This window comes from Quercus robur, chromosome 10 (genome assembly GCF_932294415.1).
Source record: "Quercus robur chromosome 10, dhQueRobu3.1, whole genome shotgun sequence".
NCBI lineage: Eukaryota > Viridiplantae > Streptophyta > Magnoliopsida > Fagales > Fagaceae > Quercus > Quercus robur.
The window spans coordinates 21421825-21447742 of NC_065543.1; the positions used below are offsets into that span (position 1 = coordinate 21421825).

At 36.5% G+C, this 25918-nt stretch overlaps 1 protein-coding gene across 1 annotated transcript; it reads left to right on the plus strand.

Moving 5' to 3' along the window:
• The first annotated feature begins 19316 nt into the window (after positions 1-19316).
• On the plus strand, positions 19317-24661 carry LOC126702603 (peroxidase 47-like). The gene is made up of 5 exons (XM_050401352.1): positions 19317-19344; positions 23033-23304; positions 23436-23624; positions 23735-23897; positions 24213-24661. Exons 1-5 carry the CDS (start codon positions 19317-19319, stop codon positions 24593-24595), a joined length of 1035 nt encoding a protein of 344 aa, XP_050257309.1. The 3' UTR covers positions 24596-24661.
• The last annotated feature ends 1257 nt before the right edge of the window (positions 24662-25918 follow it).

Genomic DNA, 25918 nt, shown 5'->3' on the forward strand with positions numbered 1-25918 from the left:
TTCCTCCACAGACATATAAATGATACCACCACCATTTTTATAAATGAAATTTGTAAAGTTGTAATTTACAACTATGTGTTTTGTTGGCTTTTATTCCGTACCAAATTTGATTGTAATTTTATTCAATCTTTTATACCCTGTATTTATTGTGGGATTTAATTATAAGGGTCGTGTGATAAAGAGAGAGAGTGTGAAGACACAAGCAATTGAAGACAAAAAAGTTTTCATGAGTAGCTCGCAACTAAGCATCCCGCTAAATAATGCATGTGCCCTGCACATGACTGGAATGCGAAGAGTCAGGACAGATGGAGACAGTTGTATTTCGCGAGTAGCTCGCGAGTAAGGCCTTCCCGCGAGACATTCACGAAACATTCTGTTTTGCCAGACTGTGCTATCTAATACACACTTTCTATACCCACACTATATTTACCCATCTTACCCACAAAAGTTGAGTACTTCAGAGAGAAAACCCTAACCACAAACCTTGAGAGTTAAAGATTGTTATACCCACAATCCTCTACACAATTGCTTGTGGATTTTCCTCAACTCCTACCTCTCCATTTCCATATCATTGAGAGGTTGATAGCCCAAAAACTTACCACACCCTTTCAGAGTATCAAGTGGGGTTTTGGTGCTGCTAGGAAGTATTGGAAAAAGCCAAGGACGGCAGATGCAACATGGTGCTTGTTGTGAGATCCGGAAAGTTAGACAAGACACGGTTTCGAGAAGTCTTGTTAGAGTAGGAGCTTGGAGAGAGTACATCGAGTAGATTAGGCTTGGAGGGTCTCTTACTAACCCATATATCCCAACTGATTGTCTAATGAATCGATTACTGCTTGGAGAGCGACATAGAGGTTTTTCGCCGAGTTCTTCGATTTCCTCTTCGATAACACATCGACGTGTTATCTTGTGTTTGCATTATTCTTCCCTACTCTTTTACCTTTCATTTTACTACTGTGTTATAATGTTTATGGGTTAGAGTAGCTTGTTTGTTTATCCGCTCACATTTACTCTATTCCGCACTTAGTATTAAGTTAGAGTAAAATCAATTGAGCCGTAACTTTAATTTGGGGGTCTAAATAGCTCTTGTGTTTTCACACATTTTCGAGCATTCAAAATTACATACACATATTAATCGTAATGTTGAATTGATTACTTCAATACCATAATTTCATCTAACAATCAATTTCTTGATTTATTTCAATCCCATGATTTTATCTAATAATCAATGTCTTGGTGAATAGCAAAGCAAAAGTAGTTTCTTAGAAGAACCAAGCTAAATATATCCAAACATTTTAAAGCCAAAGAATACTTTTTTTAAAAAAAAAAACAAACTCAAACTTCATTCATTCATGAATAGAAAGAGAATTCAAATACAGTGCCTCCAATGCTGGAGGAGATGACTCTTACAACCATACAATATCCTCATCTACCTGCCTAGCATAACGGGCCAAAGAGTGTGCAACTAAATTCGCATTCCGGCGAACATAGCTTATCTCCCCATGCCCCAGTCCCCTTAACAACCACTGAATATCCTTATAAACATTACCTAGGCGAGACATATTACATTGTGGCGAGTGGATGGCCTTCATTACTGTTGTGCTATCACCTGCAATCACCAAGTCAGAGAAACCAGCTTCAATTGCAAACTCTAAAGCTTTCCTGCTCGCCAATACCTCCGCCTCCTCGCTGTCTGTTATTGTAGGACCCTTAGACAAAAGCGCTACCATGACCTGACCTTTATCATTCCGATTCACCAACCTAAATCTGAAGGCTGCCATGTCTGCAAAGACTGCGCCATCAGAGTTGAGCTTGTAAATCAAACCATTAGAGGCCTACCATGAATTCATCAACCCAATCGTCATTGGCTCTGGGACTGCCAAGTGGGATTGTGCTGCATTAACTTCTTCAATGTAGTCCCTAGCTCTTGCATTAAGCCGAGAAGGTTCCTTTAAATTACTACCATGCAAGAGGAATTTCGTTGATTCCATATCAGCCAACATTGGACCTAGAAAAATTCAAGATCATCCACGAAGAGCTTGTGCATCAAGTCCGCAAATAGCTGCATAATGTCATGTTGGCCACTCAAGCTTTTTTGTAATTGGATTGAACACCCAGCCCAACACATCTTGAGCCATTCCACACTCCCACAGTGCATGAATCACAGACTCCGAATGCCTCAGACGTATAGGACAGCTATCATCCTCGATAATTCTACGCCGAGCCAGATTTGCACGAGTTGGCAATATATTCTGACAAGCTCGCCATCCGAAGACCTTTATTTTTTTTTTGCACCTATAGCTTCCATATCTTATCCCAGACGTGGCTATTTGACACTGAAGTTGAGCTCTCACCCTTACAGCCCGCTTCCTTCAATAGTAATCTTGTAATATGGTAACCCGACTTAACAGAGTACCTTCCGTTCTTATTATGCAGCCACAGCAACACATCTGAAACATACCTGTGACTTTGTGGAATTCTCAAAATGGCATCTACATCAAACCTGTGGAAAACCGTGGCTACCAACTCCTTATCCCACTGGTAATTACTCCAATCAATTAAGTCCGAGACTCTTCATTCCCACTCCACTTCATTTAGTGGTATAAGCACCTTATTTGAAGGATGGTTTGGAATCCACTTATCGTGTATCACCCGTATGGAAGAACCATTTCCTACTCTCCAGCAACATCCCTTCTTTAGAATTTGTTGACCTGGAATTAAGCTTTTCTAGACATACGAGCTGTTTGGGTTGTCAAATGCTTCCAGAATGCTACATCTTGGGAAGTACTTTGCTTTAAAGCACTTGTAGAGAAGTGATCCTTGGTCCTGCAATAATCTCCATCCTTGTTTAGCCAACATAGCCAGAACGAAACTCCTTATATCCCTAAAACCCATCCCTCCTTCCTTCTTGGGCAAAATCAAAGAATCCCACTCTTCCAATGAATCTTCTTTTTGTCTCCACATCCCACCAAAACCTGGCACACATAGTGTAAGGTTGAATTTAATCAACCACCTTGTTGGCTTTATTCCGTACCAAATTTGCTTGTAATTCAGCATTTAGAAACCCTGTATTTAGGTGGGAATCATATAAGGGTAGTGTGTGAGAGAGTGTGAAGAAAAAGCTCAAGAGTGTGCACTCAGCAGGGCCTTGCGACTAGATCTCATGACTGGCTCACGGCTGGCAAGTCGCCAAAGCTGGCACACGTGTGAAGCATGCAGAAGAGCTGAAGAGTCACGCCAGCTGGAGCACTACAGGACAAAACTTCTAGTCTAACAAGGCAGTTAGCTCACGACTCAAACTTGCGACTCAGTCAAGTCGCGAGGTCAATGTTAGGACATATGTGGTTCACATGTTCAGAACATATGTCATGATTTTATGTTATTGGCTAATCCTTTGACAAAATGGACTTTAATTGTATTTGGGTAGATCTAGGATGAGGTTTAATACTACAAGAAAAAAGGTTTCAAGATCAAATGTTGAAGTCATCAAGTCTATCCAAGAAACAAGTGAAGAAGTGTTGAGTTTTTAAAGCTCGATAGCTTCTCGACACCTATCGACAGCTAGGCTATCTATCGAGCATCTTAAGGTGTTTCTTATCGCAATCTCGACACCTTCTCAATAGCTGGTCGATTGATCGAGAAATCTTCTGTCTCCTCGATAGCTTCTCGACACTTGGTGGATCGATCGAGATGTTCCTCGACACCTGCTCGACACCTTATCTGTCGAGCTTTACGAATTTAGTTTTTCAGATCTGATTTTCGGCTCATGCTTATGTATTTGTTTAGGATTTCTTTTCTCACAACCCTAGACCTATATAAGGCTTATTTTAAAGGCCGTCACATAAGAGAATATAAGAGAACATAAGAGAACATATGCAAAAGGTGACCAAGACCTTATTCTCTCTGAAAAAAGTTACTGCATCTTTACGCCTTAGGGTTTTGTAACCAAGTGCTTCTTGATTTTCATTGTTGATGAAGTGAAGAACTTTGTAGCCAATATTCTTCTTCCTCAAGTTATTGAGTGAGTCACGTACTGGGATTTGTGTAAAGGAGTTAGTCACTTACTGGGATTCGTGCATCAAAGGGTGGTGTTCATATATTGAAAAGTTCAGAGGTTCTGAAGCGGTAGAAGGTTTTTGTTGTAAGTTTACCTACAGGGATTGTAGAGTCTAGGGACAAAGGTTTTGTACTAAATCTGAAACTTCTCTTTTCTATAGTGAATTGCTTTTCGGGAAGGTTTCCCCCTAGGTTTTTTACTGTGAAACTAGTTTGTTTCATTGGTTTTCCTAGGTTATCATATCTTGTCTTATTTATTTTTCCGCTGCATGATTTTGACATGATATTGATGTTTGTTTGTTTTAACAAGTTTTATTCATAATAAATCTAAATAGCAACTTGAGTTTAAAACTTGTTAATTCTATCAACCGGGGTCTAAATTTCCCAATAAGTTGTATCAGAGCAGGTACACTCTGATTGGATTAATTTCCTGAGTGTGATCCTTGACCCCTGTTGTCATGGATCATGGACAATCTCTTTTGATTCCTCCTTTATTTTGATGGCACTAATTATACGTACTAAAAAGTTCGTATGAAAGTCTTTTTGCAGGCTCTAGGTGAACAGGTATGGAAAGCTGTTGAAGTTGGCTGGATTAAGCCAAAGGAAACGCTGGTGGATTGGGATGATGCAACAATCATAGCGGTAAATTTCATCAGTAGAGCCTTGAATGCTTTATTTTGTGGGGTGACCAATGAAGAATTCAAGAAAATATCATCCACAGAAGTTGCCAAGGAAGCATGGACCATTCTTGAGACCACTTATGAAGGTACCAAGGCAGTAAAGACTGTGAAGCTTCAAAGACTCACTAGTAATTTTGAAGAAATAAGGATGGAGGAGGATGAGACCTTTGATGAGTTCTATGCTAAACTTAAGGATATTGTGAATTCTGCCTTCAACCTTGGAGAATGTATTGCAGAATCCAAAATTGTTAGGAAAATCCTTAGGTCCTTACCTGAAAAATTCCATGCCAAGATCACTGTCATTGACGAAGCAAAGGACATTGATCAAATTCCTTTGACTGAGCTTGTAGGGAACCTTCAAACCTATGAGATGGGATTAGGCTCAATGGGAAAAGGTGAAAAGAGTAAAAACTTGGCTCTTAAGGATATAGAGGAAGAGATTGAGGACTTTGAAGATGAAGATGAAAGTGAAGATGAAGATGAAGATGAAGATGAAGATGAGGATGAGGATGAGGATCTAACTTTCATAACTGATGAGATTATCAAGCTTCTTCAGTTTAGGAAAAAGGATAAGGGCAAACATCCTAGGAAATCTAAATCCTTTAGGAAGAGCAAGAATGAGAAACCCCTCATCCAATGCCATGAGTGCAAAGGTTTTGGTCATATGAGGATAGAGTGTCCAAACTACCTCATGAAGGAAAAGATCAAGGAGTCAAAAGATAAAGGGTTGGTTGCGACTTGGAGTGATACTGAGAATGACTCTTTTGATGAGTATGTGGATGAATGTCGTCACGTTATAGCCTTTGCTACCTCAACCGATAAGGTGATTGTGGAGAATGCTAGTGACAGTGAGGATTCTTCTGATAATGAAGTATCCAAGAAAATGCCCCTTCAGGAAGCCTATGATAAGCTATGCACTGAATTCATAAAATCTGAAAAGACTTCTCATCTTTGTAGAAAAGAGCTTAATGAGGTAAAGACTGAAAAAGCTGATTTGTTAGTTAAACTAGATGAGACTACAAGGTTAGTTGAGACTCTTGTTGTGGAGAACACCTCATTAGAAGAGAAGGTCAAGAATCTTAAAGTTGAGCTTAGTCAAACTAGAACTCAAATAGAGAGGATGCCTAGTGCAAAGCTTGATGAGGTCTTGAGTACTCAAAAGCCTAATTCTGATAAGACTGGCTTAGGATATTCTATTTCCTCCAGCCCCTCCTCTTCCACGGCTTCTTGATTAAGGATTGTCTTTGTGCCCCAATCTAAGAAAGGTGATAAAGGTATGAAATTCAAAACTGATTTGTCTAATTCTAAATCCTTTGTTAGACCTCATGTTTGTCACCATTGTGGTGTTTCTGGACGCATTCGTCCTAATTGCTTTAAGTTGTATCCTTATAAGCAATTGACCAAACGGTCACAGGTTTCCTCTCAAGGACCTACACCTTTGTTTGGAGAGTAATTAAAAACTTTAAGCTTTTTAACTCAATTTCAGAAGAATTCTAATTCTTCTATGTCTTTTAGTAGACATACTAGGACACGTGCCTTTACATCTTCATGGCCAAAGACTCGTGCTGTGTGGGTGAGAAAGGAGCCTAAGACTTAATTGTCTTTTTTGTTTGTCCTCTGCTTTAATTCCTTCTATCTAAAGTAGGACTCTCTTTGCTTGATTTTTTATCTGCTTTTGGAATCATGCTTTCATGCATCTACACTTTTCTATCATGCCTTCATGCATATGCATCTTTCTTTCATGCTTTCATGTTGTTTGTCTGTTTTTGTTTGGTTGTTTAATTTTTATTTTGTTTTGTTTTCAAAATAAAAAAGAAAAAGGAAAAATTAGAAAAATACAAAAATAGTGTGTATTTTGTGTACATTGGTACGTGTGTACCTTAGATGGCCATTAAAATAAAGTTTTCTAAACTTTGTATCTCTTGTAGTTTAGATGAGCATCTCTATGCACAACTAAGCAAGTGAGCTTTGTGGCTCTTATTTGTAATGAGTAAGATTAAGTTTTCTCTTGTACTTAACACTCATATCACTCTTTTTAACGAGAAGGACTAGAAAATCCTAAGAGAAAGGCATAAATAACCATCTCACCACTGTTACATGCCAATCATAATATGACACCTGTATGTTTCGACATAGTAAAAGTACAGTGTCAATGACATTTGTGTGCTTCGGCATAGTAAAATTGGAATGCCAAATATCATTAGGTATTTCTTTTCTCTCTCTTATATGCCCATGTATGATATGCTTAAAAGAAAAATATGCAAAGAAAAATCAAAAGCAAAAAGATAAAAACTGCTTTAAAAATTATTACAAGTGTGTATTTTAAGAGATGTGGGAGATGTAGGAGTTATAGGATGTACCTCAAAGGTGATAATCCCTATCAAGCAGTTATGACTGTGTGTGAGTTAAAGTGATTTTCTCATATCTCAAATCGTCATAACATGTATACACTTATGCAATCTTGCGATATTTTTCACACACAACACGCAATATTCTTTGCTATTCTTGATACATATACAGGTACAATGTGATTTGGCCATCACAAGGTTTTACATGTGTTAATGTATGCTCACTAAACTGTCTTAACTTGTTTTTGAAAGATAAAATTGGTTAGACTTATTTAGTGTGTGTGTGTGTTTGAGATCTATGTGCATAACTTTTTTCTGGTTAAGAGATTTATTTTTCACATATTTTGCATCTTTCTATTATCTTGTCATCCGTAGCATCTTGTTTCATTACATTCACACATTTATATGGATTTCTTGAGCCCCTTTGATCATCCTTAATCATCTTTATGTCTCTCGGGTGAAGCCTTCTAGTTTCTTGTGCCCTTTGTCAATCATGACAAAAAGGGGGAGAATTTGTGAAGAATATGTGGTTTCTTTTTAAGATTTTACATGTTAGGGGGAAAAATGCATGCCTCTGTAAGGGGGAGATGTATTTCATCTTGTTAAGGGGGAGTGCTTACTTCCTTCTTCTTGTACACCGGTCTTGTGACCATTTATAGACATACATTGTACTTATCTCCTTATTTATGTTGATGTATGTTCTTTTTTCACTTACCCTTTCATGTGTTGTTTCTTTTCTCCCTTTAGACATATGCTTCATATTACTTGTATGCAATCTATTATTTCTGTTTCACACAAAGATGCCTTGATGAGTTTTATTTAAAGTGTTTCAGAAATACAGGTTGTACCATAAACTCTCTTCTTGCAAAGTTTTTCAAGAGTTTGTGTTAGGATAGATTTTATTGTATTCAACAAGTGAATATGAGTTGAGTGATTTATGACTTTTCTCATATGTTCATTTGTTTGTTATAGTTTTGTCACGGATTGCCAAAGGGGGAGATTGTTAGGACATATGTGGTTCACATGTTAAGAACATATGTCATGATTTTATGTTATTGGCTAATCCTTTGACAAAATGCATTTTACTTGTATTTGGGTAGATCTAGGATGAGATTTAATACTTCAAGAAACAAGGTTTCAATATCAAGTGTTGAAGTCATCAAGTCTGTCCAAGAAACAAGTGAAGAAGTGCTGAGTTTTTAAAGTTCGATAGCTTCTCGATACCTCTCAACAACTAGGCTATCTATCGAGCCTCTTAAGGTGTTTCTTATCGCAATCTCGACACCTTCTCAATAGCTGGTCGATCAATCAAGAAATCTTCTGTCTCCTCGATAGCTTCTCGACACCTAGTGGATCGATTGAGATGATCCTCGACACCTACTTGACACCTTATCTGTCGCGCTTTACGAAATTTAGTTTTTCTGATCTGATTTTCAGCCCATGTTTATATATTTGTTTAGGATTTCTTTTCTCACAACCCTAGACCTATATAAGGCTTATTTTAGAGACCGTCACATAAGAGAATATAAGGAGAACATATGCAAAAGGTGACCGAGACCTTATTCTCTCTTAAAGAAACTACTGCGTCTTTGCACCTTAGAGTTTTGTAACCAAGTGCTTCTTGATCTTCATTGTTGATGAAGTGAAGAACTTTGCAGCCAACATTCTTCTTCCTCAAGTTGGTGAGTGAGTCACGTATTGGGATTCGTGCAAAGAAGTTAGTCACGTACTGGGATTCGTGCATCAAAGGGTGGTGTTCATATATTGAAGAGTTCAAAAGTTCTGAAGCGGTAGAAGATTTCTACTATAAGTTCATCTACGAGGATTGTAGAATCTAGGGACAAAAGTTTTATACTATATCTGAAACTTCTCTTTTCTATAGTGGATTGCTTTTCGGGAAGGTTTCCCCCCAGGTTTTTTACTATGAAACTAGTTTGTTTCATTGGTTTTCCTGGGTTATCATATCTTATCTTATTTATTTTTCCTCTGTATGATTTTGACATGATATTGATGTTTGTTTGTTTTAACAAGTTTTATTCATAATAAATTTGATTAACTACTTAGGTTTAAAACTTGTTAATTCTATCAACCGGGGTCTAAATTTCCCAACAGTCAAGTCGTCAGACCATTCTATTTAGGAAAAACTGACCTTTAGCATTCCAAACACACATCAATATAAATAACCCTTATACCCACGTATTGTATATAGCATCTAAAGAGAATTTTGAGAGAGAAACCCTAGAGAAAAACAAGATTGACTCATCCACAATCTTCATTCTTTGATTCTCCAAATTCGTCTACTTTCACCCTTTCCATTGTTACATCCTTGAAAGGTACATTAGCCAAAAACCTTTTCTCCCATACCTATATCTATAAGGAGGCTATTTGGTACTTGGGAAGCAGTTAGGAAGGGACCAATTGATATTGGTTGATGCTATGGTCTATAGCAGGATCCGGTAAGCTAGAGAAGACAAAGGTTCGGCGTAACCTCGTTGGAGCAAGAAGCTTGGAGGGCTTAGGTACACTGGGTAGATTATGCTTGGAGTGTCTTTTGCTGTTCATGTATCCTAACTTCATTCTCTAGTGGATTATTGGTCGCTTGGAGGGCGACAGAAAGGTTATACGCCAAGGACTTCGGTTTCCTCTTCAATAACACATCGCTATATTGTCTTTGTGTTTGCATCTCTCTTCCTTTAATCTTTGCCATTTAATTTCTGTTGTGGTTGTGATTTTATTTGGTTTAGATTGTTTTATCAATTCTGGTTTAGCTTATTTTCATATTTCGCACATACATTATTTGATAATAAGATTGAATTGGTAATTTGTAATTTGGGGGTCTAAATGTTTAAGGTGTTTTACATACTATTTGAACGTTCACATAGCATTAAGCTCATTACAAAGCTTCATTGACAATTGGAATACTCCCATTGTGTATGTGGGAATTGATTGAGCCACTACCTTTATCAATACCTCATTCCCAGCTCTAGATAGCAATCTCCCTTTCCACCCCTGTATTTTTTTTCCAAACCCTTTCCTTAAGAAAAGAAAAGGCTTGATATTTGGACTTGCCAATCAGCATGGGCAAACCCAAGTAAGATTGAAATTTGTCCACTTCTTGGACTCCCAAAGAATTTTTTATCCAATCCCATTGTGCACCTATAGTATTGCCACTAAAGAAAATAGAGGATTTCTTCAGATTGATACGTTGCCCAGAAACCGTGGCATACAATTAGAGGATGTCAATGATGGCATGTACTTCATCTTGCTTTGCTTGGCAAAACAAGAGTGATTTATCTACATATAGTATATTTGATATGCTAGGTGCTACAAAAACAGATAAAGGGATAGAGGGTATCCTTGATAGCATAGTTTTAAAAACCGGACCGGCCGGTTCAACCGGTTCAATCGGGAACCAGCCTCCAATCCGATCCAGTTATGACTAAAAACCAAAAATCATCCAAAAACCAAAAATAACTGGAAACCTGCTGGTTCAATTGTAAAAACTGAAAACTAGTATGGTTGAACTAGTTATTGGCCGGTTTGCTTAAAAAACCAAAATGCAACAATTTTGACTAGATAGTAAAGATCTGAAAAACAAAGCAATCAACCATGACCATCCTTTGCCATTGAAAAAAAAAAAGAAAAGAAGAAGTAGTTGAGGAGAGGAGGGATTCTTCAATGGAGGCACCATTTGACTATCTGAGCACACACAAGAATGTCAACCAAGACAACTTAAACAAGTCTAAAAGAAAAGAGAAGAGGCAGATCTAAGTTGAGAGAGAATGGAGAAATAAACTTTAATAAAAGAAGTGGGGATGACCCAAAGGTATCTAGCGAAAATAACGAGAGAAACAAGTGGGGTAGGTTGGAAAGTGGGGTAGGGATATTAAATGGTTAATTATTAGAGTTTTTTCTTTTTTTCTTTTTTCAATGTTGTCTTGTAGTGTATGTAGTGTCGTTCTTTTGGAGGGTGTGTTTCTTGCTTTTGGGCTTTTGGCAACCTTTGGGCTATTAGCCTATTTCAATGGAGGAAAAGAGCTAAGTAACATGTTACTTGCCAATTGCCAATTTTGATCATATAAATAAATAATAATAATATATAATAAATGTAGCCAAAGCATAATATATATAAAAAATGCATAATAATAATCCATATAAATTTAATAATAAATAATAGTACAATTTTTCTTTTTCTTTTTTTAAAGAATTACTAATTTATTATGAAATGTTAATTTCATACTAAATATTTTTAATACTATATAAGTTGTGGATTTGTTATTTTAATTTTCTAAATATAAGATGTGATAATTAAACTCACATTTTTTTAAATAAAAAATATATGTATTTAAAACTAAATATTCTTAGTTTTAGACTTATTACATATTTTATTATTTATACATTATAATTTAAAATTATTAATTAATTAATTATGACCTTACCGATTCGACCATTGGTCCAACCACAGTCCAACCATAAAACCGAGAACCGCTACCTTTTTCGATTTTTTAACTGGTTCGGTTTTTAAAACCATGCATGATAGAGCCCTCTAGATGGCAGAATATTACGATATGCTTTCCCATTAATACAGACAGAGAAGAGACAGTGGTGACACAACTCATAATATGATCAGTCCACACTTTAGGAAAACCTAAGTTGTTCATCATGCCTCTAAGAAAGGTCCACTCTACCCAATCATAAGTTTTGCTAACATCCAACTTCAATGCCAAAACACCATTTTTACCTTTCTTTTTGCAATGCATAGCATGAAAGGTCTCATAAGCCACAAGTACATTGTCAGTGATAAGGCGACCTGGAACAAAAGCACTTTGGGTAGGAAAAATCAACTAGGGCAAAATTAGCTTCAATTTATTAGCCATAACTTTTGAAATTATTTTATAAATAACATTACTTGTTGATAAGTCTTAACTTCATTAACATGTGTTATTTTCTCATGTATAACGCAATATTTTTACACAAGGTAAGTCGTTACAAAACTATTTTTTTTCCTTCCAATCAAGTTGTAAATTGTGATTTTTTAAATCATATCGATCATAATTAAATATTCTATAAAATTTTAGATCAAGATGTTAAATAATTTAGAGATGATTATACCAATAATAGACTGTGGGTGCCTTTTCGTACTGTTGGGCCTTGACTCCTTCTGCTGTACTATGGCCTGTTAGTTTGAGGTAAGAGAGTTGGGATTGGCCTTGCTGGGATTGTGCTTCAGGCCAACTTGTGCACAAGTCAAGCTCACCCAATGTAGACACATCTTGACATGAGTGTTGTGGGCTAAACATAAGGTGTGGTCACAGCAGGAATAACTGTTACAAGTATTACAGTAAGAATACACTACAGCAAAATAACTATGATAATAAAACGTATTAAGTAAAGCTAACATCGTGAATAAAGTTAACAGAGTTATGGCAAAATAACACAGCGAGTGGAATAATACTACAGTAGAAAAAGGTAAATAACTTAGTAATTGCTAGCCAAACAATGGGTAAATCATCCAATGGACATAACCAATGAAACAGCTTATTTGCTGGATTATGTGCTGAGCTTTTTAGCAAAAGCGAACCTAAGAAGGGAGCCATTCTCCAAAGCAGGTAACCTCAACAAAAGGCTCCTACCATAGAAGTTACTCGCTTTAGGGAAAGGGCCTAAGTGGTTTGAGCTTCGATTTACAATCTTTAGAGAGTGGGTCTATCAAGAGGGAGAGAAAATGTGGTCTATTGATGCATGCCTTTATTCCTACTGCTTTACTTTCTCTCTGGTTTTCTTTTAATCTCTCTTTCTTTTCTTTTGTCTCTCCATGTTTTCTCTTTTCTATTTTCTTTCTTTTCTACCACCCTTTCGTTCTCTTTCTTTTCTACCTCCCTTTTTTGTTCTCTCATTTTTACTATTCATGGCTACCCTCTTTAATACTGTTTGCCATTGTAGGATTTACCCCTTTTGCCCCTCAACCATTTTTGGCTTGTTGTGGGCATCTCTTTAGGATTGCCCACTAATCTACTGGTTGTCCAGCCATTACCTTTGCCCAGAGTGTGTTGGTTACACTACTCTTCATTTCTAGACAAACTTACTTGTCTTGTTTCTTATCTCTCTGTGTTTTTGTTTCATCTTAAGGGATAAGGATTGAACTATCTCACAACCTACCTTTATGGTATGCATCAAGTCGTTCCAGCCCACACTTACCTCTTTTAGGTGAAATGTCATTCTAGCAAGACATTCCCCCAAAGAAGCTTAGGCGAGAACCTTAGAATAGACCCCCCTTTCTCCTCAACACCAAACCACACCCTCTGAATACCTTGATCCATGGCCCATCTCCCATGTATTGGCTGGGTACAAGTAGGTGGTGCCTTGGTCCTTTATGCACACTCCACTTTCATCTGTGTTTGTTTCTTTCTGGCCTTCACACCATTTCTATTGCTCTTGCATTGTTTGGTTCTGTTGTGCATGCTAGTTTGTGTTTGTCCTTTGTGGCGTGAAGGATGCATGGGCTTTTAGGCTGATGTTTTCTTTCTTTTATCCCATCCTGGGTCAGGTATTGTCCAAGCGAAACCCTTTATCTCCATAGCCTGCTGAGCCCATGCTTTTGTCTCTCTCCTTTATGGCCGTGGGCTTTTTAGCCATTAATCTTGCAATACTACTTCATTGTGTTTGCCATATTTACCTCTTATCATTCTTATAGGCTTATTGGCCATCATTCTTGTCATGTCATCTCATTTAATTTACCACTTTATTCTTTGGGCTTCCTCGGCCCATTTACTTCTTCTTTACCTATTTTTACTCTCATGGGTTTATTGCTTAATTCCTTGGGCTTCCACGGCCCTTTTACTATATCTTTACCTCTTATACTCTTATGGGCTTATTGGCCATAATTCCTACCATGTCAGCCCATTGAGTTTACCACTTTATTCATTTGGGCTTCCCCGGCCTATTTACTTCTTCTTTACCTCTCATTATTCTCATGGGCTTACCACTTCATTCCTTGGGTTTTCTCGGCCCATTTACCTCTTGTTACTTTCATGGGCCTACTGGCTATCAATCCTGCCACGTCTGCCCACTAGGCTTGTTACCTTATCTCTTTACCGTTTTGCCCATCGTTTTCTTCTCTCATCTTCTGTATTGTTGGGCTTCTTTTACTATTGGACCCTTTGTCAAAAATGGGCATCAATGTAGAGTATACTAATAGTTTTAAAATTAATAAAACATATTAAAAAATTAATCAAATTTACACATTTTAACTAATAAACGTTGCTTTACAAATATATAGAAATCAATATAAGGAAATATAACAATAATAAAAATTGAATAAAAACCTTATTTTTATAGATAACAAATACAAAAAGGATCTATAACTCTTTTACCATAAAATCTGCAGTTGTCTTTTGTTTAAAAAATAAATAAAAATTGTATGCATATTTCTAATTCTCCAAATATAAAATAATAATAAAAAAATTATTTTAAAAAATAATGAAGGATTACACTAATGATATTTATTTATAAATTTATAGAAACACATATCTTGAACATACTTTGATTTAACGAGCTACATATGATATGAAGAGGGTAAAATAGTAGTCGACAGGCCCGTTTAAATAAACCTGACGATGTTAGATCAGTGGTCCAGTAGTGGAAGAGTCCATGATCAACAGATGAGAGGTGGACGGATCTCATTATAGACGGATCTCATTATGGACGGAGCTCATTATGGACGGATCTCTATGTGGATGGATCTCAAGGCCACGTGGCATGGTTTAAGTAACCGCCAAGCAGCCCTAGATGGAAATAACTTTCATTCTACAATTGACCTTAGTCAATAGAGTCCCAATATGAATAGAATCCTAATATGGGAAGAATCCCGCAATATACACCCATCAATAATGATCTTCTCCATAAGGAAAGCCTTTCCACGCAAGAAAGGAAGGTCGGTTCTACACTACTATAAAAACCCAAAAACTCTCAAAACATAAGGTACGCATAATTCACCCCAGCTCTGGCACTCTAGAGTTGTAGAAAGGTTTTTAGACTTAATCTTCGGATGGTCTTTGGCTGGTTCCATACTAGTACTCGCTTAAGGTTTTCTCTATTGTTGTTTTACAAGCATTGCTACGAACGTGTGGGTATCGTGTGGCTTATTAACGATTTTTGGCATCATCATGATATATAAGAGTAATAAGTTGGAAAAAAAATGATGTATGTGCTATTTAACCAATTTATTTTTTAAATCTAGGGGCCCATTAGTTAATTTTATATTTAAAATTTTATTTATTTTTATAAAAAATAGGAAGGATGTGGCCTTCCCCCTCTCCCTCCGCCTCTAACTTTGATTTGGTTTTCAATATATAATATAGAAAATATATACTTTCCTACAATTTTTTTTTTATTTCTTATTTTTTTGGTAGAAAATAGATAAATCTTGAAACTCATAAAGTCTCGCAAATAAAGATTTGAACATGAAACCAGGGTTGTCTCAACCACCTAGGCCATGGCCTCAAACCCTAAATGGGAGAAAGTCCCAAGTATTGGTAAAAAAAAATTGCAAATATTAATCAATAAACTTTTTTTTTTAAACCCAAGTATTAATTAATAAAAGGGGAAATTGCAATTTAACCATCTGTGGTTTGACCTGTTTTAATAATGCCTACCTGTGGTTTAAAAGTTGTCACTTAACCCAACTGAGGTGGGCTCCGTTAGACCTCGTTACCCACCTCTGCCCTTTCCGTTAGAAAATCTCATTTACTATATAAGCCAAAATTAGAGTACAATAAGAACCCTAAAAAAGGACTGAGCTCTCTCCCTCTCTCTACCTTCGAACCCTCAAAAATCCCCAAACCCATTTCCACTATATCAAGATCCCTAAAAAACCCCAAACCCATTTCCCTATGTACTCCGATTGCCTAAGCTTAATCCCCGAACATGTCTTCTTCAAGTTATTACTCGGGTTCCAGTCACCATTCATGCTCTGCTAACAGTTGCCGGCTATGAACTGCTTTGACCTTGAACAATTTTAGGAGAAGGTTTTATGGATGCAGCTACCATGATGTGGTGAGTAATAGTTGGTTTTCATTTTTTTTTCCTTTTTTAGTTTTTATTTTATTTTTTATTTTCTGTTTTTGTTGATTTTCTGGTTTTGTTGGCTTTATGAATAACTTTAATTTGATTTTTTTTTGTAGGATGATGAACCTACTTGTAAATACTTTAGGTGGTTGGATGGCAAAACATGTAAGCGTGGATCCGAAGTTACACCCATTGTCCTTGCAAGATTCAGCATATACAAGAATCAAGCAAGAGTTGTAAAGGAAAAGGAGAAGGAGGCTATTGATAGGGAAACATCAGCTATTGAGAGGGAAAACAAAGTCAAGCTAAGGGAAGAAAAAGCTAGGGTGAGAGAGAGGATAGCTAAAGAGAAGTTACAAAAGTATAAATTTGCACTTGTTGTGTTATGGGGATTTTTTGCTATTTTTTATGTGTTTTCTGGTAGGATGGGAGAATTTGAAACAAAGGCATTGTGTCTGCCTTGAAGGCAAGTTGTTGTAGTTATTGTATAGTTTTGGGTACTACCACTTTTGACAAGTGTATTCCATGTATTTGGCACTATGTAATGTTGTTGTTTATTTGAATAGAGTATGCAATTTGTTCTTGTTTATGTAATGCTACTTTGTTTATGTAATGTGTTCTTTATGTAATGTGATCTTGTAATTTGAATAAAGCATGCTGCCTTGTTTATGTAATGTATAATGCTGCCTTATAATGTGTTCTTTATGTAATGTGATCTTGTAATTTGAATAGAGCATGCTGCCCTATAATGTGTTCTTGTAATTTGAATAGAGCATGTTGCCCTATAATGATGCCCTGTAATGTGTTATTTATGTAATGTGTTATTGTAATTTGAATAGGGTATGCAACCTATTCTTTATAAAGATTGTGTATGTTGTACATCAATTAGGTAGGCAAGGACATGCACCCTACAAGATTCTGTTTACATTAATTGAAGAAGCATAAAGAAGTATGTTTTCAAGTAAGACAATTCCATACATATATATTAATAAGCATTGTTCAAAAACTGCCAAATTTCATCTAACATTAATGGCTAAACACTGACAAATTTCATCTAACCAAGAGTACCATTCAATACTATATATAATAAGCATTGTTAAAAAACAAGTGGACTTCACCTAACATTAATAGCTAAACACTGCCAAATTAATTCTACATAATAGGTGGTTCTATCTCCACTAAGACAATAACAAAATAACTTTACAGTATAAAGTTCTGCACAATAGCAAAAAAACAAAAAAAGTGGTGACATATCACTATCAAACAAGCACAATAACAAAAAAAAGTAAAGTAAAGTTTCTGCTTCCACATTCTCCAATCTTCATTTCCCAAAGACCTTGTCCTTGCCTTTGCCCCTGCCTGTTGAGAACATTGCACCAGACGTCTCAACTCTTATTCCACCTCCTCTCCCATATGAGAACAGATGACTACTCCCAACTACCTTGGTGGTACCAACCCCCTTCGAGGCTGTAAAATATATAGAAACTCCATATCAAGATCTAATCTAGTGTTTTATGTAAGTATAAAGGGTGGTGTTTATGTTTGTATATATACCTGAGATAGAGGTTTTCTTGTGTCCCATGTTTCCTTAGGAGTACAAGAGATGGGCTGGAACCATTGAGTTATGGGTGCTTTACTTGCTGGTGGTCTCCTTGAATCTGCTACAGATGGTGGCAGTCTGCTTGAAGCTGAAGCAGATGTTTCAGTTGGCTGCCTCAGTGACTACTTTTGTGACTGGTTGACTTGTTGACTTGCTTGATGGGTGGTTGGCTTTCTTATTGAATGACTAGTTACCCCACTTGTTGGTTGACTGGTTGTCTGCTTGACCTTCTTGTTTACTGGTCCAGGTGGGTGCCTTGCTTGCTGGTTAGCTGCCTTGTTTGTAGATCTAGGTGGCTACCTTGCTTGAATGGTGGTTGCCTGGTTGGCCTTCTTGTTTGCTAATTTTGCTGATTGCCTTGCTTGCTCATTGGTTGCCTGGTTAGCTGCCTGAGTGGTTGGCTGCTTTACAAACCTCATTGGTGGTTACCTAGGTGGCTGGCTGGCTGGTTGGCTGCCTGCCTGCCTGCCTGGTTGGCAAATTAGGGTGGTTGCCTTGCAAACCTCCTTGGTGGTTGCCTAGGTGGCTGACTGGCTAGCTAGTTGGCTAGCTGGCTAGTTGGTTGGATGATTGCTTATTCCTTGTCCCTACAAATAGAATTGTCTTGCATCAGAAATAGATTTGTAATATAATTGTCATAGTGAACAAATTCTTGCTTTACTTACAAATTTTTTTTTGCCTCTTAAGTCTCTACCTCCTTTGCCATGGTGTCTCACTAGTTATTCCAGCCTTACACCTCCTTGAATTATGCTCCTCCTGATGTCAAAACCCACATTTTATAGGTCTATATGACCTAGAAACTTTGTATGGGTTGTTTGGCTCATCTACATCTTTCTTCCTTTTCATTGGTGGCCAGCCTTCAGGCTTGTACACAATTGGAGCAATAAGGGCAGGAAGGTTGGTTTCAACCCATTCATCTTAGCCAGGCAGTGGGGTAATCATCTCCTTATATGCAGCCACATAGGCATCCTTTCTAAAGCATGCATGCCCATAATCCTCAGGCCTCTCCAGGTTCTTATAGATTGCTGTAACACCATGCTTACATGGGATTCTTGTCAAATCCCAAACTCTACAAGTACAACACTTTCTTGTAAGCACATGCCTCTCATACTCATTATCAACCTCATATATATAGCATCTTGATGGAATAACATAAAATAACTTAGAATCAACTTTCAACTGCTCAAGCTTCTGCACTATGTTTGGACATATGTCACTAGTGAATTTTTCAATCCCAAACCTCTTACTGTACATTCTAGTCATCAACCTAACCCTAATCTACTCTAGCATGGCAATGATAGGCTTATCCCTAGCTTCTAGTATCATAGAATTAAATGACTCACTAAGATTGTTCACATAACAATCAGAGATGGCCCTTGGAGTGAAATGTGACTTGGTTCATTGGGTTGGTTGGATGTCTGCTAGATACTCCCATGCTTCTTTGTCCAATTCTTTCATATCTTGTATTCTCTTCTCAAACTCCCTAACTGTTGTTGCTGCAGCACACCTCCATAATACAGCCTTCAATTCTAAACCCTTGAAGCTTAACTTAAAGTTGTTGTAAATATGCTTCACACAAAATCTATGTTCAACTGTTGGAAACAGCATCTCCACAGCAGATATCAACCCCTGATTATCATAAATACAATAAAAAAAACATCCAAAGAACAAAAATGAACACCATCTGCCTAAGAAAAAAAAACAAAACTTTCAAAAAGCATAAATGTAATGATTAAGAACAAACAGCAGTATCAAAAAACAAGTGAATTATTGTATTACCTTCTGCCTATCTGAAATGAACACCAGATTTAGCTCATCTAGCCTCCCAATATCATCTGCAAATGTCTGTAAAAAACACACCAAGAATCCTTGTTTTCTTGCTTAACTACACCTAATGCAACAGGGAAAATATTGTTATTCTCATCCCTTGCAGTTGCTGATAATATATATCCACCAAACTTGCCCTTCAAGTGGCAACCATCTAATCCTACAAGTGGTCTACACCCCCTCAAGAATCCAACTTTTTGTGCATTGTATCTCACATACATCCTCTTGAACTTGGGTTGTGTGTTAGGCTCAGTAATCTCAGTTTGCAAAATCACCTTACTCCCTACATCTTATCATCTCTACATAGTCCCTAAGCTTCCCATACTGCAACCTCTCATCACCTAGTATAAACTCTCTAGCTTTCCTCTTAGCTCTGTATGCTTGATTTATGCTCAAGTCCACATACACATCCTGTATAACTCGATGCTTCACACCAGAAACTGCCCAATTAGGGTTTTTATTGAAATCATCCAAGTATTTCCTAACCACATATGTAGAAGTGACCGAGCTATGCTTGAATGTCCTTCCACATGTACAAGTTGGAACCATGGTCTTTATCTGGAAGGTTAACTCCCCTGCAATCTGTGATGCATATACCCTCTAACCACATTCATACTTGCAGTGGACAGAAACTTTGGTCTTCTCATTAAGCTTGAACTTAATGCCCACAGGCTTCCTCACTGCATATTCCCTTAGGGCACCCTAAACACCTTCCCATTTGGGAACTTCATACCCTTGCATAACTCTGGGTTACTCATGCCAGTCTTCTCATTAAACTCTGGACATCTCACACTTTCATCCTTATCCTCTGAACTATTTATGCTCCTAGTATCATCATCATCAAGAGCTTTTTCAGCCCAATCAATATTATCACCAGCTTGATCACTTGCAGCAGCTTGATCACTTGCAGCAGCTTGATTACTGGCAGCAGCTTCTGATCTCTCCCCATTATCTATAACTGGCTCTCTCACACCATCTCCCTCGTTTACATTTTCAGTATCTTTTTCATGCTCTCTCATATTGGGCACCTCATTGTTCTGAGCACCAAATATGTCATCAGGATAATCTGGTCCTTCATACCCTTCATCTAGCCAATCAGGTTCATCCACATGAATAGCTTGATCACTACCAACAATTTGTCCATGGGTAGCATGGTCATCCACATGCACAGCTCCACCACAACTGCCATCCCTTAAACCCTCAACAGGTTTTGCACTAACATCATTTTGGTCAACCACAGATGATCTAACAGTATTGGTCACCTCCTCACAATCAGTATCATCATCTTCATCATTCATTTCCTATGACTAGTCTACTGCAACTGGTTGATCTCGTTCAACTATAGGTTCTTCAATAGCAATTGGTTCAACTTCAGGTTCTACATAAAGTGTGATTTCATTTGTTGGCCATTCAGCATGTAGTTCACACATGTAGGTCACATCATCATCTGAATTAATTAACCTTAACCCTTGCTCTAAGTCACCACCAGGTATTAAATAATAAATCTTACTGTTAATGGGTCCCCCAGCCTCAGCACAAATGTCTTGTATCTCAAAATGACTTAGTAGATCTAGATCAACATTAGCCATTGTATACCTCACCACCTACATACTCTAAACTAGGGTTCCACTCAAAATTCCTACTATGGTGAATGGTAAAATCAAAACAAATTTCAGCAGCCATCTGCAGGAGTTAAAACACATGCACAAACAACAGTAATTAAATACATAACCAACACACGCATAGAGAGCAACAATGACAAAAGCAAAATAATTTCAGTTGCACAACAAACACCAAGTAACATGGGGTCAGAGACAAGAAACACAACCAACTAAACGATTTATGTCCATGGGACCACAAACAACCTAAAGATGCATCTAACCAAAATATTCCTAGGGACCATAGTCATCAATGTCAACTATAAAAGAAAAAAACCCAACAATGGTAAACCACTAATTTTATGACAGAAAAATTTTAATCCGAATTACCTTCATCAATCGTTACACATTGAAAAAGAATAAACACAACAATGGTAAACCCTAGAAACTCATTTCATACCTGATATAGAGGAAAACCCAAGCTTCAGCACACCTCCTCCTTGCTTGCAAGTGTTCGGGGATTAAGCTTTGGCAATCAAAGTAAAGAGAGAAAGGGATTATAGGTTTGGGGATTTTTGAAGGTTCGAAGGTAGAGAGGGGGAAAGGGTAGAGGGTTCTTTTTTAGGGTTCTAATTGTGTTCTAATTTTGGCTTATATAGTAAATGAGATTTTCTAATGAAAATGACAGAGGTGGGTAACGAGGGTCTAACGGAGCCCACCTTAGGTAGGTTAAATGACAACTTTTAAACCACAGGTAGGCATTGTTAAAACGAGTCAAATCATAGGTGGGTAAATTGCAATTTCCCCTTAATAAAATCTAACACACTTGTCTATTAGGCTTTGGGGATAATGGGGCTCCCGATTTCGAGTAGTAGCCCGGGGGAAGGGGGTGGGGTAGAATGTAGATTATGTAAAGTTCTAAGTTCTAACCATAGATAAAAATTTAAATTAAAAAAAAAAAATTCTATTAAAAAAAAAAGTAGATGAAAGATTTAGGCTTGTAGGAGTATTAATTAAGTTACTAATAAATTTAGAGGTTTGGCTTACCTTCAGTAATTTTTTAACTGTACATTTCTTGTTGTTTTAAATATACAATGATAAGTAGTGGTGAGTTTTAATCACCACTTTTTATTTAGTTAGTGGGTGATGTGACAGTTTCTCATTAAAATAAAAAGAAATTCCAATTAAAAAAGTACTGGAGATAAGTCAAACCCTAAATTTAGGCAATGCAAGAAAATTTCTATGCTCGTAGGTGCACCCTATTATCTTACTTTTGATCTCTTTTCATGAGATGGTTGAAATTCCCCCTTATTGTTGGAAATATTTTGCGTTCAAATATAATTCTTTATAAAATGTGGTCATAACTCATAAGAGAGAACACCCTTACCTTAAAATCTTACGTAGCCAAAAGTGTTATTTTCTTTAAAATTGCCTAATAATATTCCTCTTGTAAACATTTCCAAATATTTAGTGTTGCAAAAACATGCATGAATTTAATGGATGATTTGGCTCATACAGGATTAATATAATCACTAATCGTGAATTAATTTGTTACGTGTCGAACTACACATGCAATACTAGCTATAATTAGATTGACCATTTGGAGGAGAACATGATGAACGAGAAACCACAGATTATCTTCAACCTTTTCTTTTCCATACAATTTTTTGGGGGAAACTCCTTCCAATCATTTTTAATTATATATAGAATTTCTTGCTCACCACCCTTCATATACTACAAACTCCACTATATATTAAGATTTTCCTTTTTCTCTCAGCCTCATTTTCCATACTTCTTTCGTTTTAGCTACCTTATTATTACGCTTTAAAAGTATTCTAATCAGATCTTTAAGTTTAGTAAAGATGGTTATTGGCAAAATTCTTGGTTTAATTTTACTAATGGAGATGATTGTGCATGGTTTTAGATTTGAAGTAGTAGATGGTTTTAGATTTGATGTAGTAAATGGTTTCAGATTTGGAGTAGTAGATGGTTTGAGCATGGAATATTATCTGCTCAGGTGCCCATTAGCTGAACTAATTGTGAAAATTAAAGTTATCAAAGCTTTGCAAGCTGATCCTACCCTAGCAGCCAGCCTTGTTAGATTGCATTTCCATGATTGTTTCATAGAGGTGCTCTCTCTCTCTCTCTCTCTCAAAAGATTGTCTTTTTAGGCTTGGTTATTTTCTTTTTAAATTAATAAAAAGATTAATTTGTTTATACTTTCTTGATCGACGAATTTTTAATTTGTTCAATTAAGTAGGGATGTGACGGGTCGGTTCTCCTTAATTCAACAAAGCAAAACAAAGCAGAGAGAGACTCCCCAGCAAATTTGAGCTTGCGGGGATTTGAACTTATTGATGAAATAAAAGAGGAACTTGAAAAACAATGCCCTGGCATAGTCTCATGTGCTGATATTCTTGCAATGGCTGCCAGAGATGCAGTATGCAAGGTAACCAAATAACCAAATGTTAATTTAAAAGTGAATATATATATATTTTGTCATCTTCATTGTAATGATTGAGATCAAAATTGTAATGGTGTTATTGATTAATTTTAAAGGCTGGGGGTCCTCTTTATGACATACCTAAGGGAAGAATGGATGGTACGAGGTCTAAAATAGAAGACACAATCAACCTTCCTGCACCAACCTTCAATGCCTCTCAGCTCATTAACTTGTTTGGGCAGCATGGTTTTAGTGCCCAAGAAATGGTGGCTCTTTCGGGTAAATATGTTACAAGTTTTGAATATATATATTTGATAAATTCAATAGTTACATTGACAAAAGGTAACTTTAAACCCTAGATATCTTCATATGAAATATTAAGATATGTCAATTTAGTTATAAAACTCATGACTTGAATGAATGATTAATTTTTATGATTATGTTACACATTTCTTCTCCCTCACGCCAAGATTAGTGTAATTATTATTAGGAACATGTTACAACTTACAAGTTGCTTGTTCCTGCAGACAAAATTTTTGTGCACACTCATTTGAAAGCTGCTTGTAATCTAATTTTTGTGATCTTGGCTTGCAGGCGCACATACACTAGGAGTGGCAAGGTGCTCATCATTTAAAAACCGATTAGTGGGGGGCTTGGATGCAAATTTAAATGCAGACTTTGCAAAGACATTATTCACAACATGCAGCGCTAGTGATACTGCAGAGCAACCCTTTGATGAAACAAGAAATACTTTCGATAATCTTTACTATCGTGCATTGCAATGTAAATCCGGAGTGCTCGATTCCGATCAAACCTTATATGCGTCCGCAGAAACTAAAGGAATCGTGGATAGCTATGCATCCAACAAAGTCATGTTCTTCTCTGATTTTAAACGGGCAATGGTGAAAATGAGTATGCTTAATGTTAAACAAGGTTCACAAGGCGAAGTACGACAAGATTGCTATAAAATTAATTGATACTAAAGTTTTCCATCAAGACTTTAGTTTGTTTGGCAAAATAGTTTTCAAATTTTTTTTTAAAAAAAAAAACTCCAAAACTAGCTTCTTCTTTTTTAAAACATAAGTTAATTTTTATGGTTTTTGCCTCATATAATTTGACAAATAAACTACAAAAAAGCAACGATATACCGAACGGACAAGCATTTTTCTTTTTCTTTAGGCTGTATGAGTGGAAAGTTCTGTTAATAGATAAATGTGTGATAATGGCCCTTACCTAAGTGTGCTTTGTGTTCCTGTAGATTGAAACAATTGCTCGTCCTTGGCAGCCAGTGTTTTAGTTTACTGGAATTTTGTACCTGTCGATTTTTGTGTAGAAAAATAAATGAATATAAATTTAAAGATTTTGTCATTCCTTTTTTTGGAATTGAGTGGATTATTGAGGTTTATATATATATATATATATATATATATATATATAAATAAGATGAGTTCAAGTTATACCTGATATAACTTGACTATAGTTACACCCATTTTAGACCATTCATTTTCATTAAATCTAGCAGCCAGCAAAAGACTAGTTCTCACATCATTAATATATAATTATTATTTGACAAGTCAACTCATTTTAATTAAATTCCCCACATCCACCACCTCTCTCTCCTTAATAATTATCTTCCATTTATTGGAAAAAAAAAAAAAAAAAACTTATTCTCCCCTCCCACTTCTAATTCTATTCAAATAGAAAATAATATACGACCTTGAAATTAATAGAAGATGTTTGTAAACATCTCGTCAATAGTTCTTTTTACTTCCTCCTTCTTTGGTGTAAATTTAATATTGGACTATTGGTAGTGAATATATTGCTGAAATTCACATTATATTGGACTATTGGTGGTCAATAGAATCAGATTATATTGCCTGAATGTACATAATTTTAAGATCATTATTGAGGTGTTTTGCCTAAATTTACTTGTTCAATGAACCTCTTGAAAGTTGAAACCGTTGGCTGCATTTGATATAAATACAGCCTGCCAATCCTCAACCTAGGTGATTTACTTGATGAATAGGAAAATGATGATTAATAGTGAGGTGGTGAATGTGGGGAATTTAATTTAAATGAGTTAGGCATGATAAAAAATAATTACATATTAATGATGTGAGAGGTAATCTTTTGCTAACCGTTAGATTTGATGAGAATCAACGGTCTAAAATGGGTGTGAATCCCATGACTCATGAAATTTTAATATCTCACTTAAAAACCAAGAATTTTCATCTCCCACCACTTGGAACTTGTGTGAAAGTTAAATATATCTCTATTTTTTGGGTATAAATAGAGCAAAA